Below are 26,982 nucleotides of genomic sequence, written 5' to 3' on the forward strand. Positions count from 1 at the left end.
TCACCTGGGAAAGCCTCTCAGTTTATGCCTTTCCCCCTCTGCCTCTCCTCTCAAAAGTTCTGCTAAAGATCAAACAGGACAAACCAAGGACAATACTGACTGCACCAGACTGGCCACGCCAACACTATTGGTACCCCCTCTTACACAGTATGTCACTGCTGGAACCGTGGCACCTGCCTCAGACCCCTTCCCTGCTGTCCCAGCAGGAGGGCCAGATTCTGCACCCTCAACGTCAAACCCTGAACCTGGCAGCCTGGCTAATTCCTTGAGCTCTCCAATAACATCCCTCAGTAAGCAGGTGGTAGATGTCATTCTGGAGGCAAGGAGGCCTAGTACTAGAAAATACTATGCTGAAAAGTAGAAAAGATACTGTTCCTGGAGCCAGACTTGGGGGATGAGCACAACAGTGCCCAGCTTACCGCATATTCTTCAATACGTAGAGATGCTCCACAAGGGCCTTTCCCTTCTCATCAATTAAAATTCATGCCTCTGCCATTTCACCTCATTATAATACTGAACCCACCCCTCTTCTCTCACCTCCTGCTAAAGCAATTCCTCAGTGGGGCCAAAAATTTAAGACCACCCAGGAGAGCCCCTACTCCAGCCTGGGACCTTAACTTTGTATTGGAAAAGCTCACGCTACCTCCTTTTGAGCCAGCTGCAACTGCAGAATTGAAATTCCTTTCTTGGAAAACAGCCTTCCTTCTAGACATCACTTCATCAAGAAGAGTGTCTGAATTACAGGCCATCATGGCAGTAGAGCCATTTATCATCTTCCATGCCGACTGAGTGTCCCTCAGGACCAATCTTTCCTTTATGCCCAAGGTGGTGTCTAGTGTGACCCTTAATCAGTCCATTCATTTGGCTACTTTTTCCCCAAATCCACAAAACAAAGGAGAATGATACTGCACTCTTTGGATGTGCACAGGCAACTTGGATTTTATTTGGACAGGACTGAGCCTCTCAGAAAATCTGAACAGCTGCTAGTTGGTTTTGCTGCAGGGGCAGAGGGGAAGGCCATTTCAAAGCAAACCATTTCTAAGTGGATAGCCCATTGCATTCATTTCTGCTGTAAGCACCATGGAAAACCTTCCCCACAGGGGTTAAGTTCACATTCCACCAGGGCTGCATCTACCTCTACAGTCTTTCTCAGAGGTGTCCCTACCAGGGACATCCTAGAAGCTGCTACCTGGAGCTCTGTACATACCTTCACCAAGTATTACCATGTCTATTTTTTTTCTAAATCCGGGGCTGATTTTGCCACTGCAGATGTTCTTCGTGTTTCACTGTTGCAGTCATTACATTTTGGTTACCTGCTTGCAGTAGCCCTCAGTCGGCCTAATTAATTAACAAAGTCTTGGCTTCTGCGTTGGTTGCTGTCCCTTCTTCCATGACATCAGGTCGTCAGGGGTATAAAACATACAGCCGCCGCCATTACATCAGTCTTTCTTGCCGTGCGGTGCCTGAAGCAGAAGCAGTTCGCAAGTGCAGGTCAGCCGACTCCTGAATTTTTCATTTTCGAGTTTCAGAACCGAATTCAACTAAAGCTAAGTACCTCGTTGGGGAAACTTTTTCTTGCTCCTTACCGATGTCCGTAAAAATTAATAATTGCATTACTTGTGGAAAGCAAATACCTCAAAGATTTTCATCCGTACTGTATTCATTGCCTAGGTCCTGACCACGACGTACCTTGCTGTCGGTTTGTGCTTTATTTAATCAGCGCACTATCCATCATCGGTATATTTTCACCTCTAAATATTTCGGTTATCTGTTTAGTTATCCAGAAATGTCGGTTAGCCATCCAACTACTGGGATTCCAAAAAAACACAAAGATAAAGACAGAGACAGGCCGCCAAGGTCCAAAACTGCCGACGACGCTTCTCCTAAGTTAGTCGCCAGTTCGCCGGTACTCAGTGAGGTGCTTTCGCAGCCCCTGATACCCGCTACTTCTGATTCGCAGACCTCTACTGAGACCCATTCGGAGTCTGGTATAACGCGAGATGCTTCAAATATGGAACCCGCAGATGTCTCTACCTTGGATGGGTCCGAAGCCGCTGTGCAGGCACCGGCTTCTGCGGGTGTATTCAGGCCTATGGACTTGCATATTAAACCAACACCTCCTTCTTCGTTTAGGCCTAAATCTTGAACCATGCCTAAAAAACTGACGCCCATGCCACATGCTCAGGCCTCTATGCCTAAAAAACAAATGATAAGAATGGCTGAAGATCTTATAACTCTAGTCAGGGGAATCCAACTTTCCCCCTTCTAAGAGACCTAGGACTGAAGTTGTTTATGAATCTTCACCAGGATTCTTATTTTTCTGATTCTTCTGATGATCTGGATTTGCCCTTATCTACTTATGAGGATTCTGATTAAGAGGACTCTATTCCCTCTGCTTCCCCTCCAGAGGATTTTTCTTTTGGTGAAACCTTACATACTCTAAGGGAGCATTTCCACTGGGAAAGCCAGGATTTTTCTGATTCAAAAAAGAGGCTTAGGGATTTCTTACTCCTACGTCAGCATAGGCCTTTAGTTGTAGCTGTTCCTCCTGTGCAAGACATTGTTGATGCTTTTTCGGAATCTAGTTTGGCCCCTGATTCTTTGCCTCCTGCTCCCAAAAAACCTGACAGATATTACAGGGTTCCTGATTCACACAAGTTCCTTTTTTAAAAATCCTATTGCGGATCCAGAGACTATTTCACAGGGACCCAAGGGCATAAAGGCCTCTACTGCTAAAAATCCTACCCCTTCTGATAGAGACTCCAGGGTGCTGGATAGATGGGGTAAGAAGGTTTACACTTCTGCAACCTTGGCCATTAGGGCTTTAAACTGCCAGTTTCATATGTGAAAGTATCAGCAACATGTTATTGGATTGCTTAAACAGAAAATGATGTTGATTCCTGACTCTGCGGAAAATAAAAAATTACAGGATTTAATGCATTCTGCTGAACAGGTTGGAAAACATACTTTGCAATGTGGATTTGATTCATTAGAGGCCTGTTGCAGGGCTGCTGTTACTGGGTCTGTGCTCAGAAGGCATGCTTGGTTTAAGGAGCAGTCTTTGCCTGATCATGTTAAAGCTATATTGTTGGATGCTCCCTTAAATCAGGACCGCCTATTTGACAACAAGGCTGAGGAAGTTCTTAAAAAGATGAGATAAATCTATGCAAACTCTTAAAGATTTCTTACTAGTTCAGCCTCCTAGATTTAGTAGGCACTGGCCCTCTAAGAATTGGTCCTTTCCAGACCCTTCCAGGTCTTCTAATGCCAAACCCAGACACAGCAGAAACCCCAGGTTTCAGTCCCAGGAGACACACAAGACTAAGCAGTGGGGGTTTCCGCACCCAAATCAGGGAGTAGTAAGACCCCCCCAATATGGAAAACTGCCTCAATGACTTGCTTTTAAAACTTCCAAGCACTTCCCAACTGATTGCTCCTTTAGGAGAAAAGATTGGTCTGCAGGCCAAAAACTGGGAACTCATTACCCAGGACAAATGGGTTTTAAATATAGTGTCCCAAGGATACAGATTTCATTTCCACACCTTACCAACACCAAGTAGGTGGCCAGATCTGCCCCCAAATCAGTGGGCAGAAGCCCAAAGTCAAGTACTCTCTCCCTTAAACATGGGGGCTATTCAGTTGGTACCAGAAGAGGAAAAGGACAAGGTTTCTACTCGAGACTTTTTCTGGTACCCAGAAAAAGCAATACATGGCGTCCTATCCTGGACCTTTCTGGTGATTACAAAATTCAAGATGCTGACCCTTCACCAGCTGCTTCCTATGCTAGGCAAAGATGCATGGTTGGCAACACTAGACTTAAAAGAAGCATACCTGCACATCCCTATCAGGGAGTGTTGCAGAAGATACCTACGCTTCAAAGCAGGCTACATGCACTATCAGTTCTCTGCACTGCCCTTTGGCTTATCTACTGCTCCCAGGGTATTCACAAAGTTCCTAGCTCCAGTCATTGCAATCTGCAGGCAAAGAAATATTCAAATATATCCATACCTGGACGATTGTCTAATTCGGGCAGAAAGCCAGGACATACTTTTGATTCATCTGGCCTTTGTTCAAAGGGTACTGACTTGTCTGGGGTACACCATAAACAAAAAGAAATCACACCTGGTACACTGTCAACAAATTATATTCCTGGGAGCAAGCTTGAATACAACTTCCCAGATGGCTTTCCTCACACCAGAGAAACAGACTCATTTGACAACCTACTTCAAACAAGTGGCCACAAAATCACAGTTATCTGCAAGGCAAATACTGCAAGCCTTGGGGTTCATGGCCTCCTGCATTCTTCTAATTCCATATGCAAGGCTGCGTATGAGGAAACTGCAGTGGTATCTCAAAAGTCTATGGTGTCAACATTCACAGGATCTAGAAGCTATGATTCCCATCATACTTTGCCTACGCCTAGAGTTTCTTTGGTGGGCAGAGGCCTGCCACCAAAACAAGGGACTACCATTCACACTACCGCCTGCCGTCCAAACCTTAACAACAGACGCATCAGACTATGCATGGGGGGCTCACCTGGCAGGGAAGTGCATTCAGGGCAAATGGAACCCAAGTCAAATGCACCTACACATAAATCAAAAGGAAATATCAGCTTTACAGAATGCCCTGACAGCCTTCTAAAGGACCACATTCTTCCAGGACAACTAATGGTAAAGACGGACAACACCACGGTCATGTGATACAAAAACAAGCAGGGGGGTACACACTCTTACCCCCTCTACAGACTAGCCATGTTATTGTGGAACACAGCCTTGAGCTACCAAGTGAATCTACAAGCTCAATTCCTGCCAGGAAAACTACATACACTGGCAGATGGACTAAGCAGAAACCTCATGGACCCACACAAGTGGAAACTGGAACCAAGGATTTTCAACATGTTGACAAGCAAATGGGGGAGCCCAGATAGAGACCTGTTTGCCTCCCTCCCAGAACCATCAACTGGACAAAGTTTGCACAAGGATTCCCCACAAACTAGCTTGGAAAGTGGATGCTCTATTCTTCAGCTGGAAAAACCTATCAGTTTATGCCTTTCCTCCTCTGCCTCTGCTCTCCAAGGTACTACTAAAGATCAAACAGGACAAGCCAAGGACGATTTTAATTGCACCAGACTGACCACGCCAACACTGGTACCCCCTCCTGCGCAGTGTGTCACGCTTGGCCCCATGGCACCTGCCTCAGACTCCTTCCCTGTTGTCTCAGCAGGAGAACCAGATTCTCCACCCTCAGCTGCAAACCCTGAACCTAGCAGCCTGGCTATTTACCTAATCTCTCCTTTACCACCTCTCAGTATATCAATGATGGATATCATTTTAGAGGCTAGAAGGCCTAGTACTAGAAAATCTTATGCTGCAAAATGGAAAAGATTTTGCACCTGGAACCAGTCTCAAGGGATGAGCGCAGCAGTGCCCAATTTACCTCAGATCTACAATATTTGACTGAGATGCTTCATATAAGGGCTTGTCCTTTTCCTCCATCAAAATTCATGCCTCAGCAATTTCAGCTCATTATAGCACAGAGCCTCCCCTCTTCTCTCACCCACTGCTCAAGCAGTTCTTCAGAGGGGCCAAAAGGCCACCGAGGAGAGCTCCAACTCCAGCCTGGGACCTTAACTTTGTCTTGGAGAAACTCACTCTTCCTCCTTTCCAGCCAGCTGCTACTGCAGATTTAAAATTCCTTTCCTGGAAAACAGCTTTCCTTTTTGGTTCATAGAATAGTACTAGGCTAACTGCCCTTGTGAGCCATTTTAAGCCTAGCCAATTATCCCTTGTGAAACTCCAACCCTGCACCTTCTGTTTGTAAGGAAAACACCTTAACCATTAGGCCACCCTCCCAACAGCAATCACTTCTGCAAGAAGGGTATCTGAGTTACAGGCCCTTATGGCAGTGGAACCTTTCATCATCTTTCATGCAGACAGAGTGGCCCTCAGAACCAATCCCTCCTTCATGCCCAAGGTGGTATCCAGTGTGGCTCTTAATCAGTCCATTCATTTGCCTACCTTCTTTCCTAACTCACAGAACAAAGGGGAATGGATACTGCACACCTTAGATTGCACAGACAACTTAGATTCTATGTGGACAGGACTAAACCTCAAAGGAAATTGCTGCAGGGACAGAGGGGAAAGCTATTTCAAAGCAAACCATTTCAAAATGGATAGGCCACTGCATTCATTTCTGCTATAAGCACCATGGAAAACCTATCACACAGGGCATCAGGCCCCATTCAACCAGGGCTGCATCTACCTCTACAGCCTTTCTCAGGGGCATCCCTACAAGGGACATCCTAGAAGCTGCTACCTGGAGTTCTGTACATAATTTCACCAAGCATTATCATTTGCCAATTTTCTCTAAATCCAGAGCTGGTTTTGCCACTGCTGTCTTGCAGGGCCTTATAGCTGGTCCTAATTCTATTTAAATTCCTCCTCCCAACCTTAGATTTGGGAATCTACCCAAATGTAATGACTGCAACAGTGAAACACGAAGAATATAGTACAGTTGTGTACACTTACCATAACTGTATATGTTCGAGTGTATTCACTGTTGCAGTCCTGGTAACCCTCCCTCCATCCAGCCCCCTTTCTTCTTTTGGCTCTACCTCTGCTCTCATTTACAATGTTCAAAAAGCTTTTTGGTGTATTTGATTTTTTGTTGGCAGTATATCCTTGTATTATAGTTAATTGCTTCTCATTAGGGGGGCACCTGACATCTGGGGCAAGAAAAACTGATGTAATGGCATCGGCTGCATGTTTTATACCCCTGACGTCATGGAAGAAGAATCAGCATCCAACGCAGGAATCCAAGACTTTGATATTCAGGCTGGCTGAGGGGTGCCTGCAGGCAGATAACCCAAATGTAATGACTGCCACAGTGAATGCACTCGAACATCTACATTTATGGTAAGTGTACACAACTGTACTTTCTAGTGGTAGCTCTTAATGTGTTCTGTGACCCACAGTACTGCAAAATATATTGTTTCCATGCAGGATGAGTCATCTGAAAAGACGAGTATGCCATTTTCAGTCAACACACGTGTAAAAGAAAGAGAGAGCACCTGGATGCATTGGAATTCTATGCGAGATGGCATATGACATCGCACCTTTTTCTCCTTTAGATGCTGCGATAGCATAGGCAGGCATATAGCAAAAATAGTTTTTAACTGGCGAAAACAAACTCTTCTGTCTGGTCACCCCAAACTTTTCTGAAAGATAGTTAAAGGTCTTTTTGCTTAACTGAATCTTGGATACTCAGGAGCTGTAATGTTGAAAAAAAATCTCAATAGTAGTAAAGATCACTGTCCTGTATAAGACTTTCTTTTAACTCCATCCTTGAGGAAATATTTAGTAAGGTATACCATCAGGTTGGAATGGCCTTTCTGCCTCTGTCAGGTTCAATTGACAAATTCGGTCTCTGATCTCAGTAAATGTAATTCCTTTAGAGAGAATGTTTTGACTGACTGTTAATTTATTCTTGCTTAAGTATATGTTTTTTCCCCTAAGGATACTCCCCCAGTCTTTAGTGCTACTATGAATGCGAGGACATTAATTTTCCCTTGTACTTGTTCTGATGTGAATGTTAACTTGTATTTTTTGAAATGCTGTGTCATGGTCTAGTTGTAGCTTCTTTTGTCAGTCTCCATTTTTCCACTGCTGTAGCACCTGACTGTTCACTGTGTCAGTTGTCATTTTCTTTACCTTTTTGTCACATTGTAACAAATGCCTATTTTTTCAAAAGCAATTTGATTATTCAGTTCAGCAGGTCTTGTTCTTTTTTTTTTTTTATTAGAAGTTTGTTTTTGTTCTTTTCTGTTGTAGTTATCAACTTACTGTTGTGTTGTCTTATTTTGCGTTTGGCCCAGTTAAGACTGGTATGGATTCTTTGACCAATTCACAATTCGCTTTTGTGAGGTTACCAAAATATGTAAATGGATAAAAACACATTCTGTTAGCTGGGACTCCATTTGGGCATCTTCATCTAGATACCAGCCAGAACCCCCCCCCCCCCAAAAAAATAAGTAAATACATACTCAGATCATCCTGTGTATCTCCCATCTATTTCAAATATTTTCGTATAGAATGGTATGTACATTTCTTGGAACACTTAACCCTTGTTGTCTTGTCTTTGCCAGGCACTGTTATTTGTAAGTGCTTTGCACACACTTTGCCATTTATCTCCAGTTTTGTGCCATTGTTTTTTTTAAGTGTACTACAGTTCTTCATTTTCCAATAACTGTTCATTATACGCATTACTGCTGCAGCATATTCATTATAGAGAACTGGCCAAATGAGGATGTCCAGTGTTTGGTCTTCTACAGCATTGGACTTCCCAGAGGTGGAGATGGTGTTCTTTTACTGCCAACAGCATTCAGATGTTTGATAGTAAAGTGTGAGAGTGTACTGTCATCTTCAGTTCTTTTTTTTTTTTTTGCGACAAGAGAAATTGGTAGTCTGTTAGCTCCATCAGGTGGTTTCACATGGCACCGTGACAAGAACCTAGTTTAGAAATTTTTTTTGCCTTTGTATTGCTAAAGTAGATGTTTTATAATTTTTGTTTATTACTGAAACTTGTTGTAAATTTTGGGGTCTTCCGGAGACTGACATCCTTGGAAAAGATCATGGTGAAGTGCATGTGTGGGAGAGAGATTCCCTTGAAGGACTTCCATCTTTAGTGTTTTTATGATGATTAGGTGAAAGCCACCAGGTGTCATTTTGCAAACAAACTCATTTTGATAAGAAAGCCCTGCTTTATAGACCATGAAAATTTCAAGCATTTTGTGAGCTTAATGATTTTTTGGCTCTATTTCAAGGAGCATCTGCCCCTGTCTCAGCAGGATATACTTTAGTCATAGGTTTAAGGTGCACATAGAAAGGTGGTAAAACCAAAGACAGTTGTGTTCAGAATATCCATGGCCAGTGTGTGTGAGGTCAGTTCTGCAAGGGCATGAGGATTCCAGTTCCAGTAGGGCACAATAGTGTCTGCCCCCACCCCACTTCCTCCTCCTGCTGCATTCCCACCTGTAGATATCCCTTGGGAGGCAAGTAGTGGCATCGTCTTTTTCAGCTCAGCAGAACCTCACCAATACTGGCTGCATTTCCAACAGGCAGACGCTGATTAGCAGACATATACAGGAGTAAAAAGATGGTGCCTAGTGCTGGGCAGCACTCCCCTCCTTTTCATACGTCATCCTTGCTCTCCTAGAAATGGGTTACTCTGGGAAAAGAGTTATTTGTTACAGAGGTTTATAAAAAACAGCAGCTGCAAAAGCTGCCAGCTTTGTACTCTGCTGGAAAGATGCCTGCTCATGCCTCTTTTTGACCAATAGATAGATGGTCTTAAAGTGTTGGAGTGTGGCTAAAGAGGCATAATGCTACCTGCTTTTCCTCTGGGGAAGGTCTCCATTTCTTGTGTGATTCCATATAAAAAGATTACAGTAGATTTCTTGTCTAAATTCCTTTCTGAGGTTATCACTTCTACAGACATGTTCAGTGTAATAAATGAGCATTTTTATAAGGTAAGGCATTGAGCTGTTGGAAATGCATGAGAATGGAGCCACAGCTGATGTCATGTAGACAGTTCGGACTGAGTTTGAAAACACTTCACAGAGAAACTGCACGGAATTTACTGGGTTGCGAAAATCGAATATCTGCTTAAGTTTCCAATAGTTGAGCCTAGTGTTATTTCACTAGATGCTATGATAAGATCCGGCTTAGTTATAGGCCTGAACAAACTCCCAAAAGACAGCAGAATTCTAGAATGTTTTGGGAAAAAGATTTTTATATGTTTGGCCCATTGGACATTCGGGCAGTCATAAGATTCATATGCTGGAATGTCAAGCTGTCGACATTCTTTAGAAAATGGAGGACATGATGTTGGGTATAGCTGATGAAACAATGAAATTGCACAGGCTTTGCCAGAGTGCTGTCTGAGTTAGCATGTGTGCAGTCGAATGTGGATGCAGTGCTCTAGATACCTGTAACAGGAACTGCAGGCGCAGTGAAAAAGGAAATTGTAAGACTTAAAATTCAGCTGTTATAGATTCATAAGCAACCACTAGGCAAGCTGCCCGTATCATTTTAACCCATTGCAGCCGGGTATGCCTCCAGGCGTTTCTGTACTTACCTCCTGCTGCACCTCTAGGTGTCAGATATTGCTTGTTCATGTTTGCATTAATAATTCCAAAACCATGATGTATTCAAGGTATCGGAATATTTTATCTTGAAGCATACATGATGACAGAATTATATTTATATCTAACCTCTGTCTAATGCAACTAAAGAGATATTGAATATTATTTTTATACTATTTGTATTGTAATAATTTTCATATTTTTCTAAATACCCCAACATTCAGGTGACACAGAACTGCATAACCTCATGTGAAAGCTCACCACTGTATGAGGAAAATCCTGCTAGCAGTATGTGTCTTGCTTAAATGGTTACTGAGATATCATAATCTGTCTTGAAGCAGTTGTTGAAAGGAATGAGCTATGTAAAGGGTCCACCTCTCCAAAAAAATAAACATTGTTCATTTCAGAGCTCTTTTTTGCCAAAAAGAATGCACTAGTATTTAAGCCAGTAATTGGTGTGCACACCACCAGGGGCATGGGCTCCTTTGTTTTTTCCTTAGCTCAAGAAGATAGTCCCCCCCCCCTTTTTTTTTAGCAGTTTCTTTTTTCCCCTTTTTGTCAATATTCTCAATTGATTTAAAGCTTAACTGGCTGTTTGGTGCTTAAAAAGTTTAAGAAATTCACGTAAAACCACTCCAAAAAGTACTAATACAGCTTATTCTGTTATTGCTAAACAAGGATATTAAAGTATGGACGGATAAAGCAAAGCATTCCTAGCATTTATTTGAGGATTCTGGCACCTAGCTCAGTAGCAGATAGATTTTTCTGTTGTTGATAGGTTTTTACTTTACTCAGTTGATCTGCTTGGTTCTGCTTGCTCTGCTCTAGCTCACTCCACACCCCTACCCTACCTCAAAATCCCACCCACCTCCACTACACCCACATTAATTTCAAACAAGCCACTCCCACACCTTAAATACAATCAGCCTACTTCATCAGTCACATTACTCACAACAGCAAATCCCTACCTTTCTTACAAAATCACATTTCACTTCACTAATCACACCCCATAGTCACTTTAATTTCAAATAGACTAATTAATCACTCTTACTCTGCTCTGCCTTCTGCTACACTACCATATAACTGGATAACAGTAATCACTTTAATTTCTACTTTTACACCCAACACCAACTCCAATGCACTGCATCAGCTATGCTACCCTTTTATAGTACTATACTAATAACCCTTTCATTATCTGCTCATCTAACCTCATATCGTACATACCTACCCTACTCCATATATTCCCATTCTATTTCTGTTCCCATTCTATTCCTTTCTACTACTCATCACAACAAAAAATCACAATTATAGTTGTATCCCCTGAAATCTGTAATACTTTACATATTACTCATCTTATCTGCATGTGCTAGATACTTTTCTGTTACCTAAAATGAGTATGCATCTGTACAGCTGAAAATTTTTTACTTGTGATTTCATTGCTATGACTAACTATACCAGATATGTACTAAATTTGTGATTAAAATTCCAAAGTAAAGTAAAAAAAAACTGTAATGTACCTCAATTTTTTTTTTGTAAAATCTCTCTTACTGTAAATAATATTGTAAATGTGGAGCTTTTCTCCCCGGGCCTCTACTGAAAATCGTGATGTATCCAGTTGGACTAGCCCGGTCAACAAATGTAAAATAAATAAATGTATTCATCAAGCTGCCTTTACTCTACTCCCTGTAACAGCTACCCAGCACATCTGCCTTAAGTATGATAACTTCATATCTAAACGCTTTTACAATCTAGTAGACATAGCAGCCCAACTTACTGTTAGTGGAGATAGCCACCCCAACCCTGGACCCAAAACTAAAACTACACAACACTGCACCATATCCAACTTACATCAGCATAGTCTAATTAATGTACCCAGAAAGGGAAATGACATATTAATTCTAAATATTAATCTCAGAAGTGTACTCAAGAAATTGCAGGAATTGCATGCCACCCTCTTGGACATAACTATACTAACGGAAACTTGGCTGAAGCCAGACAGTAATGATAATGAAATAATTCCCTCGGCTACAACATTCATAGGACAGACCGAAAAAGAAAAGAGGAGGAGGAATAGCCATAGTATATAAAAATCATTTCATACTAGATCCCCTATATCCCAGACTTTAACAATGCTGAAGTACTACTTACCAAGCTGAAAATAAATTCCAAAAAATACTTAGCCATAGTAGGAATCTGTATTCCACCCGGAAATAACATTTCCACAATAGAATACATACGTTACTGGACATCAAAAAATCTACCTCATAAAACAGATATTATGGGTGACCTTAATACTGACTGTCGCGCCTGCAACTCCAAAAATACTACAAACCATATAAACCTGCACTGCTTCACCCAAATTAACCCCTGCTAGAGTTGACAAAGCAACAAAAATACACCCTATTCTAGGCCTCCCACTCCCTACAACTCTGGCTGCCTTCCTGATAGCCTCAGTGATCACCAATCTATCGTCAAGTCCAAAACAAAAGAAAATTTAATCCCCAAATCGTTACTGAAATACTGTAATGGGTCTCCCCTAAAAGACCTACCCTGAATGATGCTGTAGCTTATTTTAACTCCACTTTCCTTAATATACTCAATAAACTAGCACCAACTAGAACAATAAGAACCAAGCCAAATTATACTCCATGGCTTTCAAAGGAACCTAAAACTCTATTTAAACTAAGAGGTAAGACCTGGGATCTCTGGCAGTTAAACAAAACTCCTACAAATTACCAAGCATACCTAGAACTCAGAAACAAAGCCAAAAACATGTCAAACAAGACAAGAAAAACTACTGTAGTAATATCCATGTAAAACATCAAAATAATATTCAATAATTCTGGTCAGCAATAAAAAAAAATCTTACATCTAGGGCAAACATCAGCACCAACTCCCTCATCCATAAATATGACAAGTATCACTGCTACAGAATTTAACAAGTGCTCTCTAAAAACAGCAGCTCCCCTGCACCAACAAATCCGTTATCACCCAACAAGAATTACAATATCTTCTTTTACCCTGTTCCAACAGGCAGAATTAAAAAAATACTTAAAAAAAGTATGCCAATTACTCTAGCAGCCAATAACTTACCAGCTGAATATCTTAAAACTTCCTCCATATGTCCTATCATATCCTCTGCCCATTCTCATTAACTACTCCATCTCCGAACAGTATGTCCCAAGTATCTGGATAGTCTGACATATAATCCCTCTACACAAAGGAGATAACTTACCTGAACTGTCCAGTTGTAGGCCCATACGTATACTATCACCACTATTTAAAATATTGGAAAAAAACATACAGACTCAACTTTTGGGTTATGTCTTAACTAACAGCCTTCTAGCCAAAGCACAGCGTGGATTTCGACCCAACCTTAGTACCACCACTGCCATCTTGAACTTTACCGACACAGTCAGTCATAGTAAGAATAGAGCCCTTTTGGGCCATTTGAAGCCTAGCCAGTTACCCCATGTGAGAATCAAACCCTGCACCTTGTGTCTTTAGGTAAACACCTTAACCATTATGTCATCCTCCCACCCCCTATGAAGATAGAATAGTCTTGTCTATCTTTCTAGATCTGTCTAAGGAATTTGACACCATTTCACACTACAAATTGCTATCTGTACTTTCTGATCCAAGATGCGGTGGTGGTGCTGCGGTAGCGTTGTCGCCTCAGTAAGACGTTGTCCTGTTCGAGTCTCAGCTACAGCGTCTTCTGTGTGGAGACGTGCGTGAATGGGCGTATCTTCGTTGAAGGTTGTGCGTCAGGGCTGGCAACTGGGCACTTAAAAATCTACTGCCAATCATTAGCGGACTGGAATTTCGCTGTGGCAGCCCCTAACTTGGAAAAGCCAAAAGACACAACAACTCTCTGATCCAAGACTTAATCACTCTGCACTTGCTTGGTTCAAAAAGTATCTAGTTGGCTGCCAGCAAAGCTATAAAATGGCAGCAAAACATCTCTCTTCTACTTCCAGTCACTCTGGGTATTCCACAAGGCTCTTTCCTAGGTCCTCTCCTCTTTAGTATCTTTACTAACTATCTTCACACTGCCACCCACCTTGTATCCCTAGTCCAGTGTGCTGATGATTCCACCCTTGTGTGCTTCTCCTTCCCTTCAACATCATCAAACTGTAACACAGTTGCCTTTTCTCTGCAGTGGAATCCTGGCTTTCCAAGTCAAACTGTAACACAGTTGCCTTTTTTCTGCAGTGGAATCCTGGCTTTCCAAATCACAGTTCAACCGTAATGCTAACAAAACTAAACTTATGCTCTTCCAACCCACAAAGACCACTGACCCCCCCCCTCCTACTTTCTGTATCACAACTGCAGACAACACCATCATCTCTCCTGTATCCAAAACTAAACTCCTAGAAGTAATTATTGACAATAACATGAAAACTGACATACCTATAGCTCAAAATATTAAGAAGGTAAATAAAAAAAAAGTAAGCACTTTATACACAAATAAACAGTTTCTGGCTAATGACACCAAAGCCACCATCACAAGAACGCACCTACTGTCTACATGCCTCTGTGTCTTACCCATACACACCAACACAAAGAAAACAGATTTAGGTAAACTTGAAGCTGCTATAATAGAGTAGCAAAATGTGCCACAGACTGTACATATAGATCCCGTCACTGCTTAGCCTTGTAACAACTCTCCTGGTTAGAACTTCCCCATCTATTATCCTATTCCCAGCTTACAATGGCCCATACATTAGTTTACCAACCAGATAAAACCCCAGTCCTTCAAAACTTAATACAACTTTATTCCAATAATCCTGTCTTGCGTTCCACTACTATTACAAATAAGCAAAACTACCAATATTGCAGGAAGCTCACTGTACTCACATTATGTAGCTAGAGTCTGGAACACACTTCCTCAGTCTGTCATAGATTCATAGGTGTGTACTAGGCAAATGGCTGTGGAGTCTTTACAAGCCTAGCCCATAGGATTACATTGGCATCGTGCCACCCAACCTTAGTTCCTAGTGCCTCTGGAGTGATCCCTGGGGTGAATTTTCTATTTCCCATCCACTCATCAAGATTTCTGTTGAAGAGGGCCAGTGAGGTGCTCTGCTTGACATGTATGAGAAGCCTGTTCCATAGCATGGGCAGTCTCTTGGTTCTGAGCCTGTCCCTCCAGCATGTTCTATTGATTGTGGTAATGAGGTTGAGGTCTCTGGAACATGTGGTGCGGAGGGATTGGGATTTCTTTAGATGTAGCATTTCTAACAGAGCTGGGTCAGACATGGCTTTGTAAGTCAAGCAGAGATCGCCTCTAAGTAGGCGATATGTGACAGAGAATAGTTGGAGATTTTTGAGTCTGTCCATGTAGGACAAGTGTTTAAGGCCTGGGATCCACTTTGTGAGGTTCTTTTGTGGCCTCTCCAGTTGTCGCAGGTGTCTAGTGAGGTACATGCCAAATGAGGCATTGTACTCGATGATTGGCCTAATGAAGGAAGAGTAGAGGGAGGCAATGACCTCTTTCTTCCTGGATACAAATCCCTTAGTAATGAGATGTGCCACATAGAAGGACTTTCTGACCACAGTGGCATTGTGATGGTCAAAAGAGAGGTTGCTATCAGCCTGTGTTCCCAAATCTCTTATAATGCCTTTTGTGTTCAGTGGACTATCATCGATGTGGTAATTCAAGGGAACTGGGATTTTCCCAAGGGGGATGAAAACACATTGTTTGCATTGAGCTTAAGGCCATGGTTCTGACACCAGTCGTTGGTCTCAGTGAGGCCTTTCTGTAGGATGTCAACATCATTTGGGGAGTTAATAGCTCCCAACTTGCAATCGTCTGTGAACTTTATCAGCCAGAGTCTCTTCATGTTGGCCTGGACTTCAGAGAAGTAGATACCAAACAGGAGAGAACCCAGGACCAAACCCTGTGGGACTCCACCAGTGACTGGAGTCAGCTACTTTCACACTGTGGGTTCTCTCTGTGAGCCAGTTTGCAACCCACTTAGTGATATAGGGGTTGATGCCCAGCTTAGTGAGTTTTTCTATGATTCCTGAGTGGGGAATGGTATCAAAGGCCTTGGCTAGCTCAAGGTAGGCTGTATGAACCACCTTACCTTCATCCACAACTCTGATGATTAACTCAAAGAAGTTGACCAAGTTGAGCAGGCATGATCTGCCCTTCACAAAACCAAACTGTGTAAGATCCAGAGTATTTAGATTCCCTATATCCTTGTTTATTAGGTCCATAGTGATTCAATCCATAGCCTTGCATAGCAGACTCAGGCTAATGTGGCAATAGTTCCCAGGGTCTGTAGTCGCTCTTCCTTTGTGGAGAGGGATGACTGTAGCAGTGCACCATTCGGTAGGGAAAAAGCATGAGGTGAGGCTGTGATTGAACACGGCACACAGGTGAGGTACCAGTTCACTCTGTAGTTCATGTAGAGCACAGCCAGGGATAGTGTCATGTCCCATAGAAGCTCTATTCTTAACCTGGACAGTGCTGTTTTAACCTGTGCAGCAGTAATACTGGGTGCCTGGCAATCTACTGGTATTGTGACTGGTCCTTTGGGGGGGAGCGGTAAAGTTGGCACTGAATCTGTCGGCCAGTGTATTGGCAATCTGTTGGGTCGGTATAAGAGGTACCATTGTGCAGTAGCTCAGAGCAAATCTGGGTATTGCCTTGGAGATTCTTTACATAACTATAGAAGGCCTTGTGGTTGTCTTTACTATCTGCTGCAGTTCTGTTTTCATAGCTAGCTTTAGAGGATGTGATGAGGGATCTCAACCTTTTGTGGAGGCTAATAAGGGGTTTTTTCCAGTCTTGGGACTTCATCTTAGTCCGCATCAGTTTCCTCATTCTGTTGTAGAGTTTGTTTATGACAGGGGACCACCAGATTGTCTTCCCTTTTTTTTTTTTTTTTGAGGAGAGCATCTTGGTTCTATTGGGTATGGTGAGATCCATGCATCTGTGTGTGTGTTCATACAGTGCATTGGTGTATGATTCGGTGGTCATGCAACTATTCTCCATTTGCATGGGTGCTGTGAAGTTAGCCACGTCTGGTTTTAGGAGCCAAAAGTTAGCTTTGGAGATGTTTTTCATGGTGGTTACCTTTGTGAAGTGGGGGTGGGAGGGTTGTGAACTTCCAAGGTCATTAGTTTGTGGTCAGATCTAACCAGGGAGCAGTTGACTGTTGGTGTGGAGCAACGGTAGCCCATGTTAGTAATGCCCAGGTCAAGGATGTTGCTACCTCTAGTGGGGGTAAGAATGAGCTGGTCCAGGGTACTGGAATTAATGAATTCCAGGAAGTATTGGGCAGGTGTATTGGTACACGAGTAGTTTTCACAGTTAATGGAAGGGTAGTTGAAGTCACCCAGTATGAGAGTGTTATGTTGGACCCTAATATTCTCCAGGGTGCTTAGGAACATGGAGTGTGAGTCTTGGGACATGGTTGGGGCCTATAGCAGGCTACGACCTGAATTGCTGTCTTACCCAATGTTACCTGCACCTGAAGTATCTCAGATGCGTTATGTTGGGCTACCAGTCTGGAAATATGCGCATCCTTTATGAATATGGAAACACCACCACCTTTGGAACTTCAGTCCCAGTTCTGGGGCCAAAAGGTGTGGAATAAGTTATAGTCTGGTAGTGCAGGGGTGCTTTCTGCTGCCTTGAACCAGGTCTCTGTTACAGCACAATTGTCAATGTTCTCCATTTTAAGGGGTGCTTCGAGCGAGTACATTTGTCAGGTCTACAACTAACCCTACATACGTTTCTTAAGTCATTTAACTAACATGGTTTTGCCGATTTCCAACCCTGATTAACACTCCCTGCTTATACACACACTACCTGTTAGGACTCAACATTTAGATTCCCCCTTTCTACTGCGTTGGTATTCTATATACCAAAAAAAAAACATCAGTCATATTGGCAGTACCTCGATAAACATTGCAAGTTGCTATATATCCATGTACTGTTAATTTGCTAAATTTAGCAGCTTTGTATACAAACAGTATGACAATGTAACTGTGTGCTGTTGCTATGTAAGTTATGACTCGCCTTGTACCATTCACAGTAATTTCTTCTTTTTGCATTGTGTTTACGAAGCTTTTCTCCCCGGGCTTCCGCTGAAGATGGGTAGCTGCCCAGTCGAACTATCCTGATAAACAAATGCCAGATAAATAAATACATTCTTGTTGCCTGTTCAATACATTCTTGTTGCCTGTTCATTTCAGTCGTATGTTTTGATACTTTCCTTTGTGTAGCTATTGTTATGTTAGTGTTCTTTTGTTTTCCGAATTGCAGACATCAGTTTGTTAGGTCATGTTTCAATATTAGTCTGCATTGGATAAGGTGATATTTTTCTGCAAGAAATGTTCTGCATATGTGGTGTTTCTATATATATATATATATATATATATATATATATATATATATAAAATATATATTGATGTTTCTTGTTATATTATATTTTATTTGTAATTTGCAATATTTAGCTATTTTGATTTCTTAATTTTTTTTCCATCCTGCATGCTGTTTGCATATTTTTTCTTTTTGTTGATGTTTTTTTTTCTTTCTTTTTGTTGTTTTTTTATGATGTACATATGTGGTTTGAATTTGAGTTAAGTGGGGAAGGCTGTATTGGTTGATATTGTCTGTTTGCTGGATTTTTGTCATTTCATTTTAATGTTTTCCCATTATAGTGAATAGAAGAGATTGTTTTATGTTATACTTATTTGCATGTTCAACCTTTCAACCTCTCAGCTTTAAAAGCAACAAAAAAAAAAAACAATACTGGTCTTTAAAAATCGTAGCAGAGGGGAAGAAAGAAAAGCACTTTTTGATCTTCACCAAACTGGAGACTATATAGTTAGTGATACTGATTTTTTTTTTACATAGCCTTACTTTATTTACTTTACTTACTTTATTTGTGTAATGAGGTGTGTACCTGCAAACTCTGACTTCATGCAAAAGAGTATGTCTAAGATAAACAAGGCCAAGTCTGAGAGGGAAAACATTATATCACTGTATTTAAATAATGCCAGTTGAAAGGTACGTGCATGCTTTCTTTATGATTCAGTTTAGTGTTTTGGGGTGTTATATGGTTGGGTTATATTTTTGGTGTTCTTTAGTTTGGTTTTATTGTATTTTCCCAGTATAGTTTGTGAGGAAATTGGACATGGCTTGGTTTGTTCACATGTGTAAGGATGATGTATGATCAACTTGTATCTTTTTTAATTTTGCACCAGGTTATGTATTGTTATACCACCCTTTTTGGGGCTTGAGGACTCCCAGTAGGGGGAAAAAACTTGCCTACAACCTTGTTTTTAATATTTTTAATGTGTGTGTGTGTCTCTCTCTCTACATATTTGTATATGTAGATGTATGTACGTGTCTGTATGCAGTCTCTGTCACACACACACACACACACACGTGTGTGTGTGTGTGTATTTATATGTAAATAGATCTGAATTTTGTTTTCTTGGATTTACTGGTATAATAAATTACAATTTTTGTGGATGTTTACTGATTTTCTTGTCACAAATTGTAGTTTACATTAATGTGGGTCACACACATTAAAAAAAAACAACTTTTAGGGTATTGTCCTGACCATGTTCAGAAAAGTACCTTATCATACATGTGACTCCAAAGACTTAAAATGGAACACATCATGCTAACATATCCTTTTTGGTTTGGTTTCAGGTTTTCCAGCAAGTTGACTTCAACAAGAAACCTGGCCGGATCAGTGTCAGACCAATTAATTTTGCAGTGATCCTGAAGCTGTCAAAAGCAAATCTGGAAGAGAAAGCTTACAGAGTAAGTGTAGTACCTCTGCACATATTTGTACATCTTCCTTGGTCCATGTGCTTTACCAATTGGGTAAAGAGATTTTATCAAGGGTGCAAAATAACATTACCACAGACCTTCCTGCACAAAGAGGCTTAAGGCTTTTGGGGAATGCATTTCAGGTATTTTTCTGTGCTTATTTCTTCCCGTTATGTATTCTTGCATTTTTGTTTGGCACATTTTGTTGGTTAACGTATTTTATTCTTTTCTGATGTGCTTCTGAATCCATATTAAATATGTAGTTAAAAGTTATCACGTGCAAGGAGTACTCCAAGTCTGAGGTCAAGTGTTTTTTTCCATTATTATACCAAACGTATGTGTAAAGGTGCGGAAAAAGTAGTTGTGGATGTGTCTCCTGTATCTTCTGTTATTTTGAGTATTGCTTGTGAAGCACCATATATTTAAAAATTTTCAAGGCCTGCAGGGGCAGTTTAGTAAAGCTGGGGCATCTATTTTTTCTGTCTTAGATTTGTAGATAGTTACACTGCTTGCAGTCCAGGGAGCCATTGAGGAGCTTAGCCCAAATTTCCAGGTGAGCCTAAGCACTAACTGACTTGCTCAAGGTGATGCATTAGGCATATATGAGGGCTGAGGGAGCCAAACCCTGTCTCACAGGAACTACATTTCACAGCCTTAATTCTCTGCACCAACTGCCAGACATATAAACAAGAAGCATTGTCTCTAGGTATACTTGAACCACCATCATTTCAGTTAACAGCCATATGCGCTAGCCATTTGTGCATCATAACCATCTTTTATTCAGTTACCACAATGTAGAAAGACAAGTTTGCAAAAGTTTCCATTTGTCATAAACTCTTTTATATATATATATATATATATATATATATATATATATATATATATGTAGAATGTGCTTATCTTTATAACTTTGTTTTTTTGTTCTCTGATTATTGGAGAGGGTGCATAGTCTCCCCAGGTTCAGAAGGGGTAACTGCCTGAGCTTCATAGCTCCTAATGAAACATGCAGTTTCAAAAATCTGGGTATTTCTGGGGTTTATTTTTATTTTGTTGACAGTTGTCAGAAAAATGTTCTGATTCAGCAGGTTTTTATGTGTAAGTACACCTTGTACATCAGAAGTGGGGGGGTGCCTCTGTCTTAAGTGATAATGTAATAAAAGTGTTTTTTTAAAAGTCAAAAGTGGGAGTTACAGGAACAATTAGTGGACACAACTGCCTCCGCATATGCCAGGAAAAAATAGCTTAGACAAAACACAAGATGCCCCCTTATTTCTGGGGACAATCTGCAAGATATTTGTTCCATTGAGTGCTGAAACCAGTTCATGAGAGACAGTTTACCTCTATAACCTTTGATGTTCTTCATCTCGCATTGCTGCAGTCCTTACACTTGGGTAGTCCGCTGTCCTCGGTCGGCCCGAATATCAAAGTATAAGGCTGACGTCGGTCAAGGCGCATTTGACTGACATCAGGACGTCAGGGTACAAAATCGCGCCGACGCCATATCCTCAGTCTTTTGCCGCATGGTCCGATGCAGAAGCAGCATTGTGAGATTTTTCGATTTCAAGTTTCAGACCGAGTTCAAAGCTGGCTAAGTACCCCGTTGGGGAATATTTTAGTTTTTTCTTGCCTCAGTGATTTACCGGATGTCAGAAAAAGTCAATAATTGCATTTCTTGTGGGAAACAGATACCGCATAGAGATTATCATACTTTGTGTATTCCTTGCTTAGGGCCTGAGCACGACGTTGTTGGCTGTCGCTCTTGTGCTAGATTTAATAAGCGCACTATAAAGAGAAGGTTGGATTGTGCAAGGTTAGTCTTTGGGAAGCGGTGCAATTATAAAATGAAGAAGCGCAAGGACAAAGCAGTTAAGCTTAGGCTAGGACGACCGTCTGTGCGGACGCGCCTTTTCTTAGGGTGAGTGTGGGGTGGGTGGCTCCACTGGAGGTTTCTTTGTGTTCCCAGGGTGAGACTTTATTATTGCAAGATGTGGCCTCTCAGGAGGCAAGTCAGGCTGAGGGGCTTCTCAGGTTACTATACTCCCCCCTTCCTAGGGTAGCTAGGCCCTCTCCTGTTTCAAAGGCTTCTCCCAGGGGCAGGCCAGGTTTGGCTTCAGTTGGTGTTACCCCTAGCTCTTCAGGAACTGTGCCTATGCTTAAAATGGCAGAAGATTTGATTACTTTGATTAGGGTTCTATGCCCTCCTGATAAGAGACCTAGGATGGAGCCTGAGCTGGGGGGTTTTGAGCAGGCTTCAGATGTTTCAGAGTCTTCGGCTGAAGACTTGCAGGAGTACTCTCCTTATTCTGATTCTGATGTGGATGATTCTACTCCTTCTGCTTCTCCTCCTGAGGATTTTTCTTTTTATGAAACTCTTCATTCCATGAGGGAGCATTTTAAGTGGGAAGGTCAGGACTTCTCTGATTCCAGGAAAAGGCTTAGGGAATTTTGTTTTACCCCAGCATAGGCCTTTGGCTATACCTCCTGTTTTGAATGTAGTGGAAGATGTTTTTTCAGAGGCTTCTCTTAATCCTGATTCTTTGCCTCCTGCTCCTGTTAAGCCGGATAGGTATTACAGGGTGCCTGAAGCTCATAAGTATCTTTTTAAGTCCTAGGGCGGACCCAGAAACTGTTAGCCAGGGGCCTAAAGGTGTTAAGGCTTCTGTTGTAAAGAATCCGGTTCCTGCAGACAAAGAGGCTAGAGCCTTGGATAGATGGGGAAAGAAAGTTTATACTTCTTCCACTATTGCTATGAGGGCTTTGAATTGCCAGTTTCACATGTTGAAATATCAAAACTATCTCCTTTCACAATTGAAGTCTAAGGTTGATGCTCTGGCAGTAGGTATTGATTGTAAAGAGTTGCAAGATTTAGTACATGTTTCTGAACAGGTGGGTAAGCATTCTTTGCAATGTGGTTTTGATGCTGTACAGGCCTCGTCTAGGGTGGCTGCCACTGGGTCAGTTCTTGGATCAAAATTTGTCTGAACATGTTAAAACAAGGATTTTAGATGCTCCTTTACAATCTGACGTGTTGTTTGGTCCTCCTGTTGAGGCACTTTTAAAGAAAATGGAAGACAAGGCTAAGTCTATGCAGACTGTTAAAGATTTTTTGCAGGTCCAGCCTCCAAAGTTTAGTAGAAATTGGCCTACTAATATGATTCCCAGTCTAGGGGTAGATCTAGGGCAGAGCTCAGGGCTCTTTCAGGCCTAGAACAGGGAGTTCTCCTGCACAGTCTTCGGTGAGGGCAGGGGTCAGTCCAACAGACCCAATGATTTCAGCTGCCAGAGCTGGCAGCACCTTTGGGAGGAAGGTTGGCACTTTTCAAAGAAAATTGGAGTTTAATTACCCAAGACAGATGGGTATTGGATATCATACACCACGGTTACAGGTTTTATTTCCATACCTTGCCTCCTTTCAAAGGCATGCCAGACGTTCCTCCTCAACAAAGAATAGAGGCTCACAAGCAAGTTTCTCTGTTACTCCAAATAGGGGCCATACAGGTCCCTATGCCAGAAGTGGGCCTAGGATTTTATTCTCGCCTGTTCCTAGTACCAAAGAAGGGGAACACGTGGAGACCAATTTTGGATTTGTCTACACTCAACACTTATCTGGACATTCCCAAGTTCAAAATGTTGACGTTACAGCAGCTTTTACCTCTGCTGGGCAAAGATCATTGGATGGTAACTTTGGATCTCAAGGAGGCTTACCTTCATGTTCCTATCAGACTAAGTTGCAGGAAGTCTCTGCGTTTTCGTGCTGGGACTTCTCACTATCAGTTCTCTGCATTGCCCTTTGGCTTATCTACTGCGCCCAGAGTGTTCTCTGTAGTTCTGGCTCCAGTGATAGCTTTCTTCAGGCTAAAAGGAATACAGATCTATCCTTATTTGGACGACTGCCTGATTCTGGCTCAAGGAAGGGAAGAGCTTCTTCATCATTTGGAATATGTGATAGCAGTGCTAAGATGCCTGGGGTATTCTGTGAACGAAATAAAGTCCAGTCTAGTACCCTCTCAGGACATGTGCTTTCTGGGTATGAGACTGAATACAGCATCCCAGATGGCCTTTTTAACCCCGGACAAACAAAAGAGTCTATCCCTTTACTTCCATCAGCTATCTCATCAGTCCGGGCTGACTGCAAGGACAGTCCTTCAAGCCTTAGGGTTCATGGCATCTTGTATTCTGGTGCTTCCCAATGCCAAACTGCATATGAGGAAACTGCAATGGTATCTCAAAAATGTATGGACACAGCACTGCCAGGATCTAGACACTGTCATTCAAATAATACCTTGCATTCAAAAGGAATTTTTGTGGTGGGCTCAGGAATGTCACCTAAACAAGGGACTCTCTGTGACCCCAGATTTTAACGACAGATGCCTCAGACAAAGCTTGGGGAGCTCATCTAAATGGAAAGTGGATACAAGACAAGTGGCCTGCCAGACTACAACATCTACATATCAACCTGGAGGAGATGTTAGCAGTCCAGTTTGCATTAATAGCTTTCTCAATTTACTTCTTCCAGGGCAGGTGTTGATTCTAACAGACAACACAACTGTCATGTGGTACATCAACAAGCAAGGGGAACGATTCTTATCCTCTATGCAGGCAAGCAATGATTTTGTGGGTGACTGCTCTCAGTTTACGCCTCAATCTTCAGGCAAGGTTTCTGCCAGGAGCACAGAACTCCTTAGCAGATGTGTTGAGCAGATTATGGATCCCCACGAGTGGAAATTGGATCCTCATGTATTTCAGAAATTGACAGTGTCATGGGGAACTCCAGACATAGATCTGTTCGCTTCTCCACTGAACCATCAGCTGCCAAAGTTTTGCACAAAAAGGTTTCATCCCACAGCTTGGAAAGTGGATGCTCTTTCTTTCAATTGGAGCAATCTTCATGTGTATGCCTTTCCTCCTCTGCCTCTCCTCCCAAAGGTTCTTCTAAAGGTCAGACAGGACAAGCCAAGGATGATTTCAATAGCTCCAGATTGGCCTCGACAGCACTGGTACCCATTATTGAGAAGTCTGAAGCCTCCATGGCCTTTGCCTTCGATTCCACACCTGTTGTCACAGGAGGACAGCCATTTGCTGAATGTCAAACTTCACTCTCTTCACCTAACAGTCTGGCATATTCTGTTTTGAACCATAGAGGGTCTCAACTTCCACAACAAGTTTTGAATGTGATTTTGGAAGCTAGAAGGCCTAGTACAAGGAAAGTGTATGCAGATAAATGGAAGAGATTTTTATTTTGGAGTGCAGCAAAAGATTTGGATGTTTCTGAGCCTAATTTGAGTGTGGCTCTTCAATATCTTACTGAGTTATTGGACAAAGGTTTGTCTTTCTCTTCTATTAAGGTTCATGCTGCAGCAATTTCGCTCACTGATTGTGACCCACCATTGTTTTCTCATCCTTTGTTCAAGCAATTTCTTAGAGGGGCAAAGAATATAAGACCCCCACGAAGAGCTCCTACTCCTGCTTGGGATCTCAATTTTGTGTTGGAGAAACTCACTCTACAGCCTTTGAGCCTGCAGCTACTTCTGAGTTGAAATATTTATCATGGAAGACTGCTTTTTGTTGGCAATTACCTCTGCAAGAAGGGTTTCTGAATTGCAGGCCCTTATGGCGGTTGAGCCTTTCTTGATTTTCCATAAGGATAGGGTATCATTACGCACTAATCCTTCCTTTATGCCTAAGGTGGTTTCTAGTGTGGCTTTAAACCAAACTATTCATTTGCCTACTTTTATGCAAATCCCCAAAATAAAGGGGAAAAGATTTTGCACACTTTAGATGTACACAGGCAGTTGCGTTATTATTTGGACAGAACTAAAGGGTTCAGGCAGTCTCAGCAGTTGTTTGTTTCTTTTGCTTTGAGTTCTCAGGGCAAGCCTGTGTCAAAACAAACTATTTCTAAGTGGATTGGGTTTTGCATTGCTTTCAGTTATTCCCATCATGGCAAGGAAGTTCCAGCTGGGATTAGGCCTCATTCCACTAGGGCTACTGCCACTTCAACAGCTTTTTAAGGGGTGGCAACCAAGGATATTTTGGAGGCAGCTACTTGGAGTTCAGTGCATACTTTCTCTAGGCATTATCACCTGCCACTTTACTCTAAATCCAGGGCTGGGTTTGCCACTGCTGTTTTGCAGGGCATTTTGGCAGCTCCTGCTTCCTTGTAGTTAGCCATCCTCCCTTACCTCTGCTTTGGGATTCTACCCAAGTGTAAGGACTGCAGCAATGTGAGATGAAGAACATAGTACAGTTTTGTACCTACCATAAATGTAGATGTTCAAGATCCACATTGCTGCAGTCCAATTTACCCCTCCTTCCCTCTGCAGTTAGAGGTGGTTGTGTGGGTTGGGTTGTACATATTGTGTATATTGTATATATTGTACATATAGTTAGTGCAAGGGTGGTTGGTTGGTTGTTTGCTGTCTTTTGGTTTTGACCTTTATTTTTAGGGTCTTCTGACATCTGGGGCAAGAAAAGACTGAGGATATGACGTCGGTCATGCGCATTTGTACCCTGACGTCCTGATGTCAGTCAAATGCGCCTTGACCGACGTCAGCCTTATACTTTGATATTCGGGCCGATCGAGGACAGCAGACTACCCAAGTGTAAGGACTGCAGCAATGTGGATCTTCGAACATCTACATTTATGGTAGGTACAAAACTGTACTTTTTATCTCCATTAATTTTATACCCCAAGAAAACATGAAATGGTCTCATAATATTCCATAACACTGAAATGTCCTTTTCTGGATTTATCAAGTACAAAATAATGTCCTCTACAAATAAAGTTAGCTTTTTCTTGATTATCTTACCAGTTTTGTCTTTGAATTTGTGAATCCCTTATTTTCTGTGGCAGTAGCATTAAATATAAAGCAAGTAAAGGAGAAAGAGACAGCTTTTGTGGTTTCTCTTTTCAAAAACAGCTTGTCAGAGAGGAACCCTCCTATCGTAATTCTTACTTCTGAGCCTTCATATATCTTCCTGAGTAACCATGTTATAATGTTAGGGAATGTATATGCTTCCATTGCCTCTATTGAATGCT

At 41.9% G+C, this 26,982-nt stretch overlaps 1 protein-coding gene across 1 annotated transcript in view; it reads left to right on the forward strand.

Moving 5' to 3' along the window:
• NOC2L (NOC2 like nucleolar associated transcriptional repressor) overlaps positions 1-26,982 on the forward strand; it is a 1,272,638-nt gene that overhangs the window by 787,214 nt on the left and 458,442 nt on the right. The window contains exon 13 of the mRNA XM_044063595.1: positions 19,821-19,934. Within this exon, the coding sequence (XP_043919530.1) occupies positions 19,821-19,934 (114 nt within the window). The remainder of the gene's footprint in view (positions 1-19,820; positions 19,935-26,982) is intronic.

The sequence above is a fragment of the Protopterus annectens genome, chromosome 2.part1 (assembly GCF_019279795.1).
Source record: "Protopterus annectens isolate FY-2018-M chromosome 2.part1, PAN1.0, whole genome shotgun sequence".
Lineage (NCBI taxonomy): Eukaryota > Metazoa > Chordata > Ceratodontiformes > Protopteridae > Protopterus > Protopterus annectens.